The 18,895-nt window shown below is 33.2% G+C and overlaps 2 protein-coding genes across 4 annotated transcripts; both read right to left on the reverse strand.

Moving 5' to 3' along the window:
• Window positions 1-12,343: 12,343 nt before the first annotated feature.
• On the reverse strand, window positions 12,344-14,386 carry LOC112289777 (uncharacterized). The gene is made up of 3 exons (XM_024535348.3): window positions 14,104-14,386; window positions 12,889-13,428; window positions 12,344-12,702 (listed from the first exon to the last, which is right to left on the reverse strand). Exons 1-3 carry the CDS (start codon window positions 14,317-14,319, stop codon window positions 12,511-12,513), a joined length of 948 nt encoding a protein of 315 aa, XP_024391116.1. The 5' UTR covers window positions 14,320-14,386; the 3' UTR covers window positions 12,344-12,510.
• Window positions 14,387-16,344: 1,958 nt separating this feature from the next.
• LOC112289778 (ATP-dependent RNA helicase eIF4A) lies at window positions 16,345-18,662 on the reverse strand. 3 transcript variants are annotated; one of them, XM_024535349.3, is made up of 7 exons: window positions 18,494-18,662; window positions 18,100-18,163; window positions 17,710-17,847; window positions 17,269-17,514; window positions 16,986-17,067; window positions 16,688-16,785; window positions 16,345-16,530 (listed from the first exon to the last, which is right to left on the reverse strand). In XM_024535349.3, exons 1-7 carry the CDS (start codon window positions 18,550-18,552, stop codon window positions 16,513-16,515), a joined length of 705 nt encoding a protein of 234 aa, XP_024391117.1. In that variant the 5' UTR covers window positions 18,553-18,662; the 3' UTR covers window positions 16,345-16,512. The 3 variants fall into 3 exon arrangements, with proteins under 3 accessions (XP_024391117.1, XP_024391119.1, XP_024391118.1); XM_024535351.3 differs by having other exon boundaries at window positions 18,086-18,163; window positions 18,494-18,625; XM_024535350.3 differs by having other exon boundaries at window positions 17,937-18,163; window positions 18,494-18,600.
• Window positions 18,663-18,895: the final 233 nt, after the last annotated feature.

The raw sequence follows: 18,895 nt of genomic DNA on the forward strand, positions 1-18,895 counted from the left end.
CTTTGTGAAAATTATCACTTAAAAGTTGTATAAAGATAAAGATTAAATATGATTTCTTTAGTACATTGATATCTTTGATACACTTGGATTTGAGTTATTGTGTTAAAGTACAAACAATACCCAATGCATCTTCTTTTTTTTTAATAACTTAAGATATGAAATTATTTTAGTAGTGCAAGAATGATTTGGAAGTTTATTAGCATAGTATAAGTGATAATATATTTTTATAATAGAAAAATAATAGAAAAATTAGATTTATTTTATATGAACTTTAGGTATTAACATGGTTATTAACACAAATTAGAAGGTTGGTAGATACTTTCTTCTATGGGACAATGCTAAAGAAGTCTTATTTTTATAATAACACGAAAATAAATTTTAAATTTTAATAAGACTCTATATAATAGGTATTGATACAAAGAACTGAACATACTAAATTAAGTTTATATATAGACTTACAAGCATTATATAAGAAATTTGAGGCAATTCCAAAAACTACAATCTTCTTTGTCATTTACTTATACAATAATTTTTAATAATTTAATAAATAATAAATGATATAGAAAAAAAAAATAATAATAATAATATAAAAAAAAAGCTATTTTGTTGTTTTTCAAGACCTAGGTGATGTAAGAAAATAAACTCCTACTCTTAAATTTCTATAACTTTATAAAATTTACATGCTACCTTAACTACATATATTAATCAAATTTTATCTATTAAATAGATCTTTGTAATATCTTAATCATTTGCAAAAAAAATCTTAAAATAAAATAATCAAATGAAATAATTTATTTAATCAAATAAATTAACTGAATTAAATTAGATTTTATTTATTATATAAAAAAATCAAAAAAAATCAAAAAAAAAAAAAAAAAAAACCATCTTTAATTGACTACATGCATTATTGTTTTTGTCAAAAGTGAATCAATACTATAGAATTAACTTAACTTTTTATTAATCAAAAATCAAAATTTACATATTTTTATTGCAGATTACCAAGATCACAAGGTATTTATTAGGTATTTTTTGAATTGTTGAATGGTAGAAAGATAATGCAAAGTTTTATTTTTCTAAGTTACAAAATATTACAAATTATTTTTTAAGGTTGTAGTTGGCCAATTACAAAGCTTACTTGCTTTAATAATCTCCTCATAAGATAACACATCTTTACATCTATTGATTGTTTACGAAGCTCTTTGTGGTCTTGAAATTTGTCTCTCATTTATTTGTTGCAACAATGTTATAGATCATATGCTAAAGCTTAAAAGATATTTTAAATCATCTATTCTTGACTGAGATATAGTTCATTGCTCTTGTTGTGCGTTGCAATATTCTTGATTTAATGAAAGATCCATAATTGAAGATATATTGGATACTAAGACATTATGGAGTGTAATATATGATCTAAACACATAACAATATATACAAGCTAGATCTGAAGGTGAAAGTAATATACACATGCTAAATCTAAAAAACATCATTGATATCACTTTATGATCTAAACATAAAGTAATATACTTTGAATGAACAATGGTGAGCTAAGAACAGAGGCAGCCTTTGGTGAAGGCGTAGCAACTTTGAAAGTGTCTATCAATTGTTATATTATTATAATAGTTTTTTGATTTTGGCACAATTGAGTGTCTGACTTAAAATTGGCATGACTTCTCCTCAAATTTCAATTAGCATGATGTAATAAGATCACTCTTGCTTGTATTTTCATTTAGATGATAGAAATTTTTTTTGATATTGATTCAATTTTTTGTATGTAGAAGTTTTTCATGTCTCAAATGTCTTAGATTTTTTTAATAAAAAGATACAACACCTAAAAGATGTTAATATCTAAGAAATTCATTTCAAAATATTAATCTATTTTTTGATTATTCATTGATATTTTTAATATGATTTAAGGTAAAATAAAGCATAACATAAGATCCATAGTTTATTCTTGCATAAAATATTAGGCCTTTGATCTTCTAACTTTTAGAATGTAAAAATAGTAGATTGTCATCAAATAATAGGCATTACTAAATATATCTAAAAAGATGGATAGGCTATTTTTTTACTATCCAAGTCTTGAAATAGTATCTCTTATAAGCTTAAAAAATACCTTCAAATTTCATTAATGTTATTATGTCACTTCTTTAAAGTGTGGCAAGTAGGTAGTTCTTGGAATCTACAAAGAAAAAAAAAATCTTAATCAATAAGAGGTGAACTCTTCTTCTTTATTCACAATGGTGATTTTTTTTTATATAATTAAAATTTTAAATTACATGTGATAGTTAATATTTATAAATATAGATGCTAACTTAAAAACTGCCACATTTTTTGTGATGTTTTCATGCATCAATTTAATTGTAGAGAAGGTTTTTCTTATTGGGTGTGAAACTTATAAGATGTGGCAAAGTTTATCAATGCTTCCAATAAAATCAAAAAAACTAACATAGCAGCCAAAGAAGGAGCTCAATTGCAACTAATAAAGCCTCCAAAAGGCATCAGTAAGGTTGCACCATGAGTAAAGAGGCTCTTTGGGAAGTTGTCAAGAAGTGGATATATAGAATTTGTGCTTTATTAGCAATTTTCATATACTATTCCTAATATTTCTCACAACTCATTTATCTTTGAATGTAGTAAATTAAATTCTAATAAATTTTTTACTAATTTATAAATGATAGTTACATTGAAAATTATATAATACTTAGCACTGGTGCTTGATGAAAATTTAGTAAATTTTTACATTTTATTTGGCATAGATTCAATTATTTGGCATGAATTCAACTAGGAGTGGTCATTTTTTGACTTAGCAACTGCAAATTAAACATTTTGACACCTTTTTTGCAGCCAATGGCATGGATTTTTACTTATATATATATATATATATATATATATATACAAAAAAAATACAACTTTTGAATGGTTTATATATATATTATATATTATATATAATAATTAACAGTAGTTTTTTTTGGTATATATTTTGAATTTAAAATTTTGATATTTTAATATTTTACTTATGATATAAATTGTGTAGTTAGCTATATTAATTTTATATTAAATTTACATGATTTTTTATAAATAAATAAATAAATATATATATATATATATATATATATATATATATAATTGCATGTATTTATTCCATGATCTTTGCTAATTTTTTTTAAGTGCATAAGTAAAATTATCTATATGTTTGTATATAAGATAAGTAAAGAATTATATTTTCTAATTTTTAAATCATAAAATATTATAAAATATCACATTTTTAATATTGATAAAATTAGAAAAAAATAATAATAATATATTTTTATTTTTTATTTTTTATTTTTTGTATTGATCTAAATTATGGAGTACATAAAAATAACATTCATAACATAGAAATAAAAGTTAGGCAATAGAATTGCTAGGAAATATAACTTTTATATTTTGGTAATATGATAAATAGTTTTATTTAGGTTTTAAAAATATATGGCTTTTAATAGAAGCATAAGATTGGAGCACAAATGCACCTTATTATTCATATGAACAATGACTCCAATAAAGTTCATAATTAGATTCAAATCCTCAATAAGCAATTTTTAGATGGAGATTTAGTTACATTATAAATAAATAAATCCTTTACCCACCAATAGTTAAAACTTACCATGATGGAGTTTTAAAATATGTATAATATTTAACATATTTAGATAAAATATTTAATGCAATGTAAAAATAGAAACAACAATTCAAATTATCTTGTAGATTATAAAAAAAAAAAAAAAAAAAAAAAAAAAAAAAAATTGTTAAAAAAAAACCTTAGAATTGTTAAAAAGAAACACCTAAAAAAAGAACAAAAGAAATTTAAGAATTTTAATAAATGAACAATTAAAGTCACTAAACTGATGAAGAAAAACAAGAACAAAATAGATATATATATATATATATATATTTTCTTCTTGTTCTATATATATATATATATATATAGAAAAGAGATAAATATATATATATACATATATAGAAGAGATATATATATGGAAATATATATATATATATATATATATATATCTTTCAGCCACAATTATTTACTTAAGTGAAACTGCATACTTTCTTTCAATGTCCGAAATCTTTTTTTTTCTAAATTGAAGTCTTGAAACAAAAGCTCCAATTTTTTATCAAGATCATTCCATTTTTATTTTCATTTTATTTTTTCCTTCCTGAAGTTGATTTGTCTTCCCAGTACAATCATCTTTCAACCGCAACCTCCGATCCCACTTCGAAGTTGATCATGGTAATCGCTAGAAAAGTAACAATGTTCTCCCACTAGCAAATTCTCAGAAGTGTTGGGTTTGAGCGATGTTTTGTTGCGATGGCTGCCATCCAACATTATCTACCAGATGATAATCGCTACTGGCTACGTTAAAAGATATGTAGAGTCTTACACCCCAAGTCGTACCTGAGACACAACAACCTAAATAGATACAACTTCTGTGAAATCTCCAGCAGCTTTGATATTGGAATTTGCGCTAACAGAGCCATAGTGACATCCAGTCAGACAGCAGTCAACTTGAATCCAAATTCAGTGTCATTATTTTCAATTACACGGCACATCTTTGGATGGGTTTCCTCAATCTGCTAAATTCGGATTCAAATGGTGAGCCATCTAACCACGGGCACCATTAACCACTGCAAGCATCGGCAGGAGTGCAGCTCTGGACCGAAGCCGGGACCCAGCAAACAACGCCGGTTCTCTCCCCTCCCCCCCCCCATGTTCATCGCCGGCGTCATTTCTGTAGCTGAGCGAGACTTCCGCATCGATAATCACGGAGCTCCAAAAATACGAGCTGCGAAGAGAGATGAGCTGTACACTGATTGTTTCCAGGCTTGATTATGTTGAGAATGTTTAGAAAGACACAAGAGTAGTAGTAAGTAATACACACACAAGAATAATAGTAAGTAATACACCCAAAAGGGTTTTGAAGGAGAGAGAGCTTCACACATAAAAATCTATTGATCTGGTTGAGTCTAGTATAGTATACAAGAAGAGAAGGGGAGAGGATAAGCAATTTCTCTCCACTACATTCCAAATACTATAGTTATAATATTTACTATAGTAAATATTATAGAGAGCGCCGGCCACATTTAATGCTCTCATCACTCCTCCTCGCTCATCATAATATTCATATAATATAAAATTTGTATAGAATTATGATCTATACTTTTTTGTAATCTCGCAAGATCAACAATTGTTGCCTCATTAAAACCTTATTTAGAAAAACCTTATTGTATTTAACAACAAAACTATAGATGAAGGAAAAAGAGTACAACATCATTTTCCTTAATTATTTAAAGAGTTCATTAACTTTCTTATTTAAGATAAGCAAGTCATCCCATACCAATGCCATAAGTAAGTTGACAATGATTGCACAATGGGAGAGCTTTGGTGAAGAGATCAACAAGATTATTTGCAGATTCAATTTTCTTAATTATAAGTGCTTGATCAATAATCAAGTCATGGATATAACTAAAATACTTTGGATTAATATGCTTTGACATATCGCCTTTAATAAAACCAACTTATATCTGTACAATACAAGCACTATTGTCTTTATGCAAGATAGTTGGAGAATCATCATATGAAAATCTACGTATTGTTTGAATGAATTTATCAATTGATCACAATGAAATACATTCTCATGATACTTCATGTAAGGCAATAATTTCTACATGGTAGGATGAAATTGCAATTATTATTTGTTTCACTGATTTTCATGATATTGCAACTCCATGTCTTAAAAATACATATCTTGTTTGAGATTTAGTTGTTGGAGTATTAGATTTATATCCCACACTACAATATCCAACCAATTTTGGATCTGCAAATTGTGTGAAGTATAATTCTAAGTCTTCAGTATCTTTTAAATAATGTAATAAATATTTGATGCCATTTCAATATCTTAGTGTTGGACGTGTACTATGTCTTGCAAGAACATTAATTGCAAATGCAATATCTGGTCTTGTAGATGTAGCCAAATATAAAAGTGTTCCAACTGTTGCGAGGTATAGATATTGATTTCCCAATATTTCCTCCTCCTCCTTGCATGGATGGTATGGATCATGACCATCACGACCATGTCCAACCATTGGTGTGCACAATGAATAAGCATCAATTATATTGAATCTTTGCAAGATTTGTCTAATATACATTATTTGGTAAAGAAAAATGCTACCATCTGTAAGATGCATAATCTGAAGACCAATGTAGAAAGTTATTTTTCCTAGCATTTTCATCTCAAATTCGTATATAAGTAGATTAATAGTTGCAACACATGTAGATTTAATGCCTACTAGGTTAAGATCATCAACATATATAGCGATGATCACAAAATCAATTTTATCTCATTTGATAAACAAACAAGGGATTAGTAGATTACTTATAAACTTATTTGTAATTAAATAATTTCAAAGACATTGATACCACATGCATCTAAATTGTTTTAAATTATACAAGGCCTTATATAATTTAATACCATGATATTGACTTGGAACAAGTCCATTTGGAGTTCCTGTTTCAAAGCTAGGTAGAACTTTCATATAAATTTTCGCATCAAGAGAATCATATAGATATACAATTACCACATCCATCAGATGTATTTCAAGGGTAGCATGAACTACCATTCCAATAATACATCGAAATGTAATTGAATCCATGATTAAAAAATATGTGGATTCATAATCAATGCCAAATCATTGAGTAAATCCTTGAGCAATAAGACAAACTTTATAGTCGGATATTCGACCTTGAGTATCTTGCTTGTATATTGATACCATCTTATATCCTATAGGGTGAGATGTAAGAGTGTCTACAATTGGACCAAAGACTTTCCTCTTGTACAAAGAGGCATACTCCTCCTCAATAACAGTTTTCCATTTTGACTAATGGGAGCGATGCATTGCTTCTTCAATGGTTTGAGGTTCAAGATCATCTTTTTTGTATGAAAGGGCTTTTATAATCATACATGTAAATGATTCATCTACTGTAATAGATGATCTGTCCCAAATATCATCTATAGTACAATACAAAATAAATAATTCTTTATTCAACTAGTCCTTATTCCTTCCAATTCCAAAATTATTTTTCACAGGAATTGAAGGTACATTATGCATGGATATATCATCATGAATTGGTGGTCTAGCAGGATCAGTGGTAATATCTTCAGAAATAATACTAGGATTATTCAATATTATAGCTTTCTTCTTATGTGGTTGCTTATTTAATCTACGACTTCTTTTAGTTGTTGTTGTTATAACTTAAGGTATTATAGTCAATGACACTACAATTTGAACAGATGCATTCTGAGCCTTATTAATAGGAACTCTTGTAATTCTAGATGCATCATTGAAGCCATCAGATATTTCATCTACGATCCATTTTAGATATAAAATCTTTGCAACTTCAGTTTCAACTAAAGATGTCCTAGGATCGAGATTCATTGTAAATATTTTTGGTGCTTCAAATACAAGTATTTTATTTCTTTGTTGATTTGATATTCCTCTTCGAAGAGATGGGAATACATTCTCTTCAAAATGGCAATTTTACAAACGTGCACATAATAATGTACCAATTGATGGATCAAGAATACAAATAATGCTTGGTGAATCAAAACCAATATATATGCCTTCTTATTGATGAGCTCCAATGGTATGCCGTTGAGGTTTTGGTGCTGAAATCCAAGCACGGCAACCAAATACTCATAAATGAGACACATTTGGAACACGATCCAAAATGAGTTCATGTAGTGAAATAATTTCAAGAAAAGAAGGATGGATGCATATTTATGCTGTAGCATGTAAAATTGCATGATTCCACATAGATACAAGTAAATTCACGTGAAGGAAGAGTAGTCAAGTAATGAATTTTATACATTTTATAAATAACTCTGCAAGTCCATTTTGAGCATGTTCATATAGAACACAATATATTAACTCAATTCATGTTGCAGTAAAATAGTCTTCAAAAGACTTTTATACAAATTCTTTTGTATTTTCCATATGTAATATTTTTATAGGATAATCAAGAAAATATGCCCAAAAATGATTAAGCATAGATATAAGATTGGCAAACACCATGTTTCGAATTGATAATAATAAAACATGTGATTGTTTACGTGATGCATCAACAAGGACTAAAAAATAACAAAATAGTCCCGATATTGGATTAATAGGACCACAAATATCACCATGGAATCTTTCAAGTATTTGTGGTAATTCTTGTGGAAGATTTCAAATTGAAGGCCGAGTAATCATCTTATCTTGCATGCATGTACAACATAATTTCATAGAGTTTATATCTACAGGCTTTAAATTGTACCTAGTTACACATGGAATGATCTTTTTAAATAATATAGATTTTGGATGTTCCAATCATCTATGCCAGAAAAAAGCACAACTCTCAGTGATAGATGATACAAAATTAAATATAATAGGAGGCCGAATCACAATTTGGTATAAACCATTTTCTATAGCAAAAGCTTTTTCAACAACTTTATGATTCTTTGCAAGAACCAAAACCTCTTTTTTATTTAAAATGGCGGTCGAGATGTGATAGCCATTGCTATCTATATCTCGATAGCTGATCAAATTCCGAGGTGCTAAAGGTGCAAACATCGCATGTTTATATTTTATGATGGAACTCGCAGGTAATTTTACCATCATTGTTTCCTCTTAGAAACAAAATGAATTTGCTCAAGCCATGGTCATCATATTTTTAGTTTGCTAAGTTGAAGATTTTTCAATAAAAAATCGTCTATCCCTCAAGATAGTATGTATTGCTGCAAAATCAATGAGCACATCATTTGATTCATCATTAGAGGTTTTGTCATGTATATAAGCCTCTAAGTCATCAGCACCAATTGAATCCGTGGATGTATCCATGGTATGAACTTCACGAGCCTCAGCTTATAGTTTCTTATTTTCTTAGAACATTTTAATAAAATATTTTGAAGTACTGTTGCATGTTCTAAATGTCCAATCATTCCACACTTATGACAAGAATGCATCTCTGATTTTTGTTTTCGAGAGTTTTTTCAATCATTTCTTCTTTAGAGATGTTTTGTCCACATAATCGTAATTGTGAGACAATACTATATATTTTACTATTGAAAGCATTTAAATTTAGAAAATCTAAGATACATAAATGTGTCCAATTATGATGTGTGCGTGGAAAGAAAATGGTCTTTTGATGATCAATCCTCAATTCAAGATTCTTCCAAAGTTCTGCAGGATCTTCCATTTTCAAATATTTATGTTGTAATATAGATACAAGATGACGACGAAGGAGAAGAAGTGCTTTCCAATGAATAGCAAGAGGAATAGAAATACTTATTATACAAGATTCTTCAAACATAATGGTATTCGAGAGTTGTTCTGTAAATAAATTTGCTTTTGCTATTTTTCTCCATAATAGATAATTGTTTCCATCCATAGTCAATGGTGGAAATAAAAGAGCTTGAAAATGTTGGGATGCATTGGTAATAGTTGGAACCATAGTAGAAGCAGTTGAAGATATTGAAGCAGTCATTATAAATAAATATATAAAGAAAATACAAGATCAAGTAGAAAAATTGATTAAAATGTATCTTAAAATATAAAGTCAAATAAAATGATAAACTTGAACTTGAAAATTAAAAATTATAATTTTTTTCTTTTTTTTTTTTTTTTTTTTTTTTACAAGGTAGTGGATTGTTGTAGCAGAGCAGCACTAAGATAGCGACAACATGCAGCGGCGGTGTCATGTTGCAATACGACTCTATGGTGAAAGATGATAATATAGATCTTATTATAGAAGAGCCAAGTTAAAAGAAAAGGTAGAAAAATATGGATAAAAGATAGGAAGGTAGTAAAACTTTTAATAGTAATGCAGCACTTTTAGAAAAAATAGCTTCTATTTACTTTGTAGGGCCAAAAATAAGGCAAAATAAGGTAGATTGGAAAAATAAATGATATAGACATCTTTAGAAGGAAGTTAAGAGTAAATTCTAGTAAAAATTACTTAAAAAAACTAGATGTTGATACCCAGAGATGGCCAGTTATGAACCAGGGTCGAAATCAGATCTTGAGGCACAATATCAAGTCTCAACGATGACTCCAAGACTCTTTGGCAGATTGAAGAGTGGGATTTGATAGAAGATTGGATAGGGTTTCTATGGGCATTGATTTTGGGTGATTTGGAGTTGATATGACTTTGTAAGAGCTTTGTAAAGTCAAGGTTTGTTTCCGATGACTTGGGATTTATGAAATAAAAATAGGATTTACATTATGGTTATAGTTGTGTTTAATATGTGTTGTAAATTTGATCTTGATCTAACGATTGAATTGAGGAATACTGAGGTTTAAGTAGGTTAAGGTCTCAGAAAGTATAATTTTAGGTCTAGTAGGGGTTTTTAAGATTTCTTGCAATCTATTAGTTGGATTGGAGTGAAACTTACGTGAGAGGATATTAGACTTGATTTTCTATGTGTATGAAAATTTTGAGATCAATCGAACAGTGCAAAGGAGAGATATTGGCTCTGGAAGATTGGAGAAGGAGGCCGGCCAATATCTGAGCATATTTTTGAGGTTATCATCAATTTGGTAACTCCGATCTTTTTCAATTTTTCTTGTGCTTGTTGTTAACTTAGTTTTTTAGAAGTGTGCAAAATTTGAGTTAAGATCAATGGTTTATTCATTAGTTATTGAGGTTTGAAACTGTTATAGGAATTACTAGGGTTTGGTTAGGGTTTATTTAGGGTTTAGGATTTGGTTAGGATTTGGTTAGGATTTGGTTTAGGATTTAGGATTTAATTAGGGTTTGATTTAGGATTTAGGATTTGGATTAGGATTTGGTTTAGGATTTAGGATTTGGATTAGGATTTGGTTAGGGTTTGATTTAGGGTTTAGGGTTTGGTTTAGGATTTGATTAGGATTTGGTTTAGGATTTGGTTGGGGTTTGATTTAAGGTTTGTTTAGGGTTTGATTCAGGGTTTAGGATTTTATTAGGATTCAAGATTCAATTAGTTTTGGCCTAGAGTTTGAATGAAGTTCAATAGGATTTTAACTATAATTAAATTAAGATTGAATTGAGATGTATTTGAATGATATTTGTGATCCTTCTAATATTTCTTTAAGAATTCTTAATGCTTGTTTGAAATTTTTTTGAGGTTTTTTTGAATTTGATTAAGCTTGCTTAGCATTATTATGGTCTAATTAGAGCATTGTTAGTATTTTATTAGAATTAGGATTTTGTTATTGTAATTTCCATTCTTCCATCTACAGCTAGGTGCCCGAAGCATTCTCAAGCAAGACTTCATGTATTATGACAACGGTAGGCGACAGCAATAGGGTGGTAGGATGGCAACGGCGGTAAGGCAGCAAAAACAGCAACATCAATGGCAAGGCAATAGAGTTGGTAGTTATTCAGCAGCAGTCGACAATTAGTTTGGTGGCAGTTCAATGGTAGTTTGGCAGGTGTTTGACGCCAAGCATGGGGTGCAACAAGGAGGCTGGGCTAGAGCAAGTATTTTAAACAAACATGGCAAAGAGTGGAGCAAGTGCTCTAAGCAAGCAGCTAATGTGTGAAAGGCCAGAAGTGCAACAAGATCATGAGTTAGACAGGGAGCAAGAGTAGCAACAAGTTTGAGCAAAATCAAGACTAGAGGAAAAAAAAAATTGTGATAGTATGTAGAAGAGAGTCGTGCTGATAACGTATTGAAAAAGTTTAGAAAGTCACAAGAGTAGTAGTAAGTAATGCACACACATACAAGAGTAATAGTACGTAATACACACAAGGGTTTCTATTGAGAGAGAGCTTCACACATAAAAATCTATTGATCTGGCTATGTCTCATATACAAAAAGAGAAGGGGATAAATAGTTCCTCTCCACTACATTCCAAATACTGTAGTTATAGTATTTAATGCTACATTTATTGCTCTCAACAAATTCAATAAGATCTAACCATTCTCACACTCCCCATTACTCCAGGTGTAATCGTGTATGTGTACTCCAGGTTACTCCAGGTGTAATCGTGTATGTGTACTCCAGGTTACTCCAGGTGTAATCGTGTATGTATACTCCAGGTGACCGTGTATCCAGGTGACCGTGTAGGTTTGGTCACCTTTCTGAGCAGGTGCAGTATGCCACTGTAGATAACATTCACGAACATGCAGCAATACGTATAATCGTGGTACACAATTCACAGAAGCGTATTCGAGGTCCTGGGCTTGCCACAAATGCAATACAAAATGGTAGCAAATCATCTCTAGAGGCACACTACACAATGAGATCAACATAGATTTCAGCAACCCTTGAGGTGTAAGAACCATGTACACAGATTATCATGCAACTCAGTGTTATAAATTCTGCGGAGGCCTTTTAGCAGTCCCAATGGTCGGACTGGATTGAAAATTTTAAATTAGGTCTAAAGATATGTTGCAGCAGCTGGGATCTAAGCATACTACAGAGACTAAGTGTCTTATCTAGCAAGTTGGTCAAGGATACATCACTCATTCGCAAGGGCTTCTTCTATTGGTAAATCGGTGTCCGTGGCGGCCGCAGGACCAGGACCCGATGAAACCTTCACCATAGCAGGCCTCAGCAACCTGTCTCCTATCCTAAAACCTCGACGAAACTCTTGACTAACAACATCTTCAGCAAACTCAGTTGAGTCCTCACGCATGATTGCCTCGTGAAGCTGCAAAAACACACAACTTCTGTTCAGATACATACAAATACAGCATAAATAAATAAGAACGCAGTGAAAATAAGTTACGCCAAGCCTATAATATCAAAGTCTTGGCACACGATTTGCAAAAATATGATTAAACGCGAAATACAAATCAGAAGTTCCCAGGAACGTCTAGACGTCATAAACTCTTACGTTAGGATCAAAGGGTTTGCCGACTGTTTCGACAGCAACAACACCAAGTGACTTCATGATCTCCACGAACTGCTTGTAAATACCCTGGTACGCATTGTCAATCTTTTGTTCGGCTTCGGTCTCAGTCTTGATGGAAGTTTTTGCTCTTTCAAAGTTGTCCACCATGGGTAGCAAACTCTCAATAACTTCGCCCCTTACGTTTCCTGCGGTAGCAAGACGGTCCCTCTCGGACCGCTTTCTATAATTGTCGAAATCCGCATTGAGCCGGAGATATCTATCTTTGTTTGTTGAAATTTCCTCGATAAGACTGTTAACCTTAAGTCCCAACGAATCTCGCTCATTAGCGATCGCCTCAAGCTGGCTCTCAACGTCACTGATAGCTCCCTCATCGTCTGCAGCCACAGCTTCTCTGTAGGCCTCAAGTAGAGATTTAATAGACGATGATTGTTCTTCTGCAGCTGGGGATTGGCTAGCATCATTGCTCGCGGATTCTTCTTCCGCAAGCGCCTCTTCATTCGTCTCGACGTCCTCTCCTACTTCCTGCCAAACATCAAGAGGTCCCATCACCCAAATTGAATTGGTACGGTTCTGATAATTGACTTCTCACGAACCAACGAGTGCATGGCCCGTGAGAACGTATTCGCGAATGAAAAAAATCCTCCCTCAGCCTGACCTAAACCAAATTTTTGATAATTCCGTACTTGACAAATAATAGAGGACCCCAAAACACAAAGAACTGAAAGCCAAAGACCAGAAGACGAATGTTTTGATAGCAAAGTAGCAAAATGAACAAAGTGACTATCGTTCATATAAAAAATAAAATAAATAAATAAATAATTTACCAAAACATAAAGGCTCATTACCAAAAAGCAATCAGCTTCTTACAAAAATAATGATAGGAGAATCCAAACTACAGCTTGCACAAGAATATCGTAACGAGAACAACACATGATAATCCATGCTTGTCGAATACGCAAGGTATCACAAGGCATCAGTCCCAATTTCTAAAACCCTAAACGAACCCTGCCCAGACTCCGCAAACGGTGAATTTGGCCAAATCATCCAATGGTAGGAACCCTAAAAACAAACGGATGCCGCACCTTGCACCCACTGGCATCCAAACCCGAAACTCGAATACATGCGACATGTTAGAAACGCACAAAACTCCCTCATCCTAGCAAGCCAAAGAGGTCAGGAGGCGGGAACTAAACTCACTGTCTCTTCGGTTTGTGCGGAATTCTGAGCGACGAACACAGGACGCCTGTAATGACTGCTCTGAACCTGAACCCTGCCGCGCCATCTGAGGCACTGGACACCGAATTGCGCAGGCACGAAGGCTCTCGAGGAAGCCATTCGCAATGCGACGGTGCTCTGCCGGGGGGCCTGCCCTATCATACCTGCCGTAGCAGCTGAACTCGCCAGCGCTGCCATTACTACTGAACCTTGCAGGACCTCCACAAACCCAACTGCAACGAATCGTCAGCCCCACAGCAACAAAACCAGGAATGATGTTGGGCGACGGGTGAAAAAACAGATAAGAAAAAGGGGGTTCGACGCACATTCGAGAATGTGCGAGTTGATGAGAGTGCCTCCTCCTCCTCGCGGCTCATCCCTTCACTGCTTCTGCGCTGCCGCACACTGGACCACGCGTCGATGGAAAACTGTGCTCCGTTGCAGTGGGGACGACGATGGACGAAGACAGTGACGAATCCTCGTTTTCGGTTGACGACGTCGTTCGTTGACAGGTTATGGGTGCTCCGAGAACGAAAAATTAAGTTTCGTTGGAATGGGACGATTGCTTCGTCACAAACTAACCTCTAATGGTACGATTTTATATAATGTCTGTAGTTATTTTCTATGAGTTGCAACCTTTGGACAAAAATATCAATACTTGTGTATTTTTTCATTATCCTTTTTTTTTTAATTTTTAGTAATAGAATTCATTGTGATACTTTTTGTATGGTAAATAGATTATCAAGTCTTGTCTTGTTTATGTATGTATTGTCTTTACAGTTTAAAGCACAATTCATGTCTTGGTTAAATTTAAACATTTTCTACTGGATCAAACTAAGCCTACAACCCTTCTTTTTATTTTTATTTTACATATGCGGTTAATTTTTTTTTATCTATAAAAATCAATTAGATCTTTTTTGCTATATTTTCTTGTTAACCACTTTGTTCATCTTGTTACATTATTTGATTTTTTAATGTTAACTTTGAAAGCTTTTAGTAAAATATATTATATTGTAGCAATTTTATTTCAACATATATCTAAAAATATATATTCAATTTTAGGTTATCTCAAAACATTATATTATAATCACAAACTGTCATTTTGCTACACATGCACATTAATTTACATGTCTTACCTCTTTAAAATATGTACTTAGAAAAATCAATAACTTTGTTATCAATGTTATCTTATATTTATATAGCTTTGAATGATATTCTTTCTGTATTCTATCTTGATATTGTAAATCTACAAAGTATACAAGATAAGTCATACAATTCTCTTTGAACTTTTTCTTTTTTTTCTTTTTCTTTTTCTTTTTTTTTAAAATCTTTAGGCAACAATCAATAATCATAAAAAGCTATTGATAGTTCTTTCAGAAGTAGCTCTTGATTAATTTTAGATACAATAGTTGTATAGTTGAGACGATTTGAGAATGTTTCTTTTATACATGTACTTGGTAACAATTGTCTCCTACCTATGAATAGTTTTGTTTCCTACGTGGTGTATTTATTGTATCATAAAGCTGGTGTGTAAAATAAGATTACTACTGTTTTAAACTTTGATTTCATCACAATAGATTCTAACTTCACATTAGTAATTGAAGGTTCTTTCTACAAATAAAAACATCCACGCTGAAAACTATTTATTCCATTACCTTTGATATTCATTATTATGTAAACACGGTTCTAATTTTGAAATTATTACAATACTTTTTTTATCACTTCTTCGACTTTTCTTTTACAGTATATGTCTAAAAATAACACGTTTTTTTATCATTAAATGCTTATCTTAATATTGTAAATTATTACCACACCAGATTGATAATCCTAAACTTTATAAACAATAATTACAAAAAGGATAGGTAGTGTTTACATATGTTTACATCATGCAGGACTTTCAAAATGTGCACAATCTATGGAATATATAACATGATAAATTAAGGTTTGTGAACATTAATCCTACTGTGGTCACCTCTGCGCTATTTCATACATTCTATCTGGTGAAGGTATATTTAAAAAGTCTATTTCAACTACTATAAACACACACACATTCAAAACATTATATGGATTGTTTTAAATTTTATAATATAAAATTTGAACTAAACTCTGTCAAAAAATACATGTGAACTTTTACCAAGATATTGCAGTGAGGAGATATTGCAATTAGGGTACCTTAGCATAGCTTCCACTCGGAGAACGAAGGTTTGAAATGTCAGGCAAGGATTTGAAAACTGGTGCCAACACCTGTTGCTTACGTAGGTGCGATCTCGACCATAATTATTCAGAAACAAAGATGAAGAAGATAAAAATACAAAACCTTCAGTGATGGGTCCATCCAATCCTGTCTACTTTTCAGACAATGGACTCGCTCCCTCCATTGATACAAGCGCTCTACAGTAGCTCTGAGATCTGCCTCATCAACAAAGCATCAAACAAGCAGCCTCAAGTTAACAGCAGTTTGACGAATTCTGAGAATAGCTTGTGGAAACTGGGCATAATCAAGTGGTAGCTACATAAGAAAGCTGAAACTTCAGAAGTGAACGAGCACAGATATCACCAAACCTACATGAATAGGCATCTCCTCAATAGTCACACAACAGCCCTCCTCAATACTGCGGAGCAAACCCACTTCCCCTCCCACAACCACACTGATCACAATGCCACCTGCAAAAACGAGAAAAAAGTCACTCTTGACGCTGAGCTGAGGAACAGACCAACAAGGACAAGGAGCCTGAAGAAGCACATGCAAGTATTGTCGAAATAGCCAGTGTGTTGTATCGGCAGCGCCATAAGTACGATGGAATAGCCAGAAAGAACGAAGTTGGAACAAGCATTTAGGGCGCAACTAGCCTGTTTGCAATTACCTGCGATGCCACCGGAATTCGGAGCACCAACAACAATTGGTGCATTTGCTAAGCATGCAGACATCCTCCTCACATATGCTTCCTGCCATCCAAAGCATAAGAATTACATTTGTCTCTTCATGCAGAATTCCACCAAAGAAACATCATTGAGCGAACTTTTAGCCACCGACTTGCAGGTGTGCCCAAACATTCTCTCATCCTGCTACTCCTTCAGTTAGCAGTGCTTTTACAGTGGCAACATGGCCACAAAAGGTGAGAAACGACCTAGCATGTGCAACTCTACCTTCTTGGCAGGCAAGTCGTAATGGATGAGAACGCGAGCGCCAAGAGAGGGTTCTCCTAATGTTGCTGATGGCAAACAAGCATCAGTTGTCACCAAAATGCCTGGTTTCTTTGCTTCGACCTTTTCATCGTCGTCACCCTCTAGCTTGGAGACGCTGCTCTTAACAATACCATGGTTCCAGTCTCGAACAATAGCGTGGAAGTTACTGAGGACCACAGCTCGCTCCGAGTCTCCCTGATCACTATGCTGTCCACACAAATCATACATGTTCAGAAAGATGCTTCAAAATAAATATCTAGAACTCGAATTCAGCTGCAAACGTGAGTTCTGGAAAGCCAGGGAATAAACGTGAGTTACGGTAACTCTGATTATTCACTGGCTACTGAAGGTACAAAATCTGCATAAACTCTGTAGAGGAATAAGACAAGCTGAGCTCCGGACCAGGAATAGAAGGGAGAATTGCTGAGCAGCAGAGATCCTGGCGCAGACAGCATCCAGGCTGTCGCGAGCGCTGCAACATATTGCGATCGGCAGGCTAGCCCTTCGTCCCAGCACTAACAGCATTTGAACAAACGTGTCCTGCACTCCCACGCATGACCTCGTTTAAGAAACTCCAAATTTCCCGACCGGTAAGTACATGAATCTTTCGCAGGCACCGAGTTTTCCACCTTACAATGAAACCGAAGGTCTTAGATACATGATCAAGACGAGATGAATCCAGTTTAACAGGAAATGAGCCCAAGCAGAAGGTGCGCAGATTTTGCTCTTCCCATTAACGACCCAGAATTCTACTGCAACTACTTCGCTGCTAAGGGACCTGTGCGTAGCCACCATCTTAAATTTTTGCCGATCGACTGCTATGTAGTACTGTTGTAATCCTTCTCCTTCACGTGCCCTGAATGCAACGAAAGGCCAAAATTCAAATTCACATTTACTCAAATCAACAATAAATATACATATATTTTTACATATAAGCTTAATCATACGCCCTGAAACCCTAATTCAAACATCTTCAGCAGAGTTACATGCAACACGCCACCAGAATCCACACTGCTATGTGCAGACGACTGAATGCACAGCCTAGTGGATGCATTCGATCAAGCAGACAGCTCCTAAGACTAATCCGTGAACCTGAGAAAACCTCCTGTGCAAACTAAAACAAACAAACAAACAAACAAACAGAGGAAAGAAACAAAATCAAAGAAATTAGAAGAAGGCGAATTACCTGCGAGGTGGAGTGGGCGAAGACAGAGTCTCCATGAGAGGCTCAGTGGGCGTGGCCATGGCGAGGCCTTGAAATGAAGCAACGCTGCAAAATGAAGGCGGAGGTGTTACTCAACAATGCAATGCAAGCAAAAAAAACTCATTTCGGGGACCATTGAGGGCATCAAACGAAGAAGAAGAAGAAGAAGGAGGAGATTCTCTCAACCAAATCTACTAGGGGCTAAATAGTGTTTGAATATTTAGTGTTTCTCTTGGTAGGAAAACGAATCAGTTTCACCAAAGAAATAGTTCCAAGGCTTGATATTAGGCAGCTTTTCTCAAATTTTGTATTACTTTAACCATATATTTAGTTTTTTTGTGATTTTTTCTTCATTTTTATTTATTTACTTATTTTTATCTTGTA

The sequence above is a fragment of the Physcomitrium patens genome, chromosome 12 (assembly GCF_059467195.1).
Source record: "Physcomitrium patens ecotype Gransden chromosome 12, ASM5946719v1, whole genome shotgun sequence".
Taxonomy (NCBI): domain Eukaryota; kingdom Viridiplantae; phylum Streptophyta; class Bryopsida; order Funariales; family Funariaceae; genus Physcomitrium; species Physcomitrium patens.

Coding starts and splice junctions, on each gene's coding strand:
- LOC112289777 (XM_024535348.3), bottom strand. CDS start 14,319: ATGGCAGCGCTGGCGAGTTCAGCTGCTACGGCAGGTATGATAGGGCAG. Junction 13,429..14,103: donor CCGCACAAACCGAAGAGACA/GTGAGTTTAGTT, acceptor GATGTTTGGCAG/GAAGTAGGAGAGGACGTCGA. Junction 12,703..12,888: donor GCAAACCCTTTGATCCTAAC/GTAAGAGTTTAT, acceptor GTGTTTTTGCAG/CTTCACGAGGCAATCATGCG.
- LOC112289778 (XM_024535349.3), bottom strand. CDS start 18,552: ATGGCCACGCCCACTGAGCCTCTCATGGAGACTCTGTCTTCGCCCACT. Junction 18,164..18,493: donor TCGCCCACTCCACCTCGCAG/GTAATTCGCCTT, acceptor CGTTGCATTCAG/GGCACGTGAAGGAGAAGGAT. Junction 17,068..17,268: donor ACGACTTGCCTGCCAAGAAG/GTAGAGTTGCAC, acceptor TTTGGATGGCAG/GAAGCATATGTGAGGAGGAT.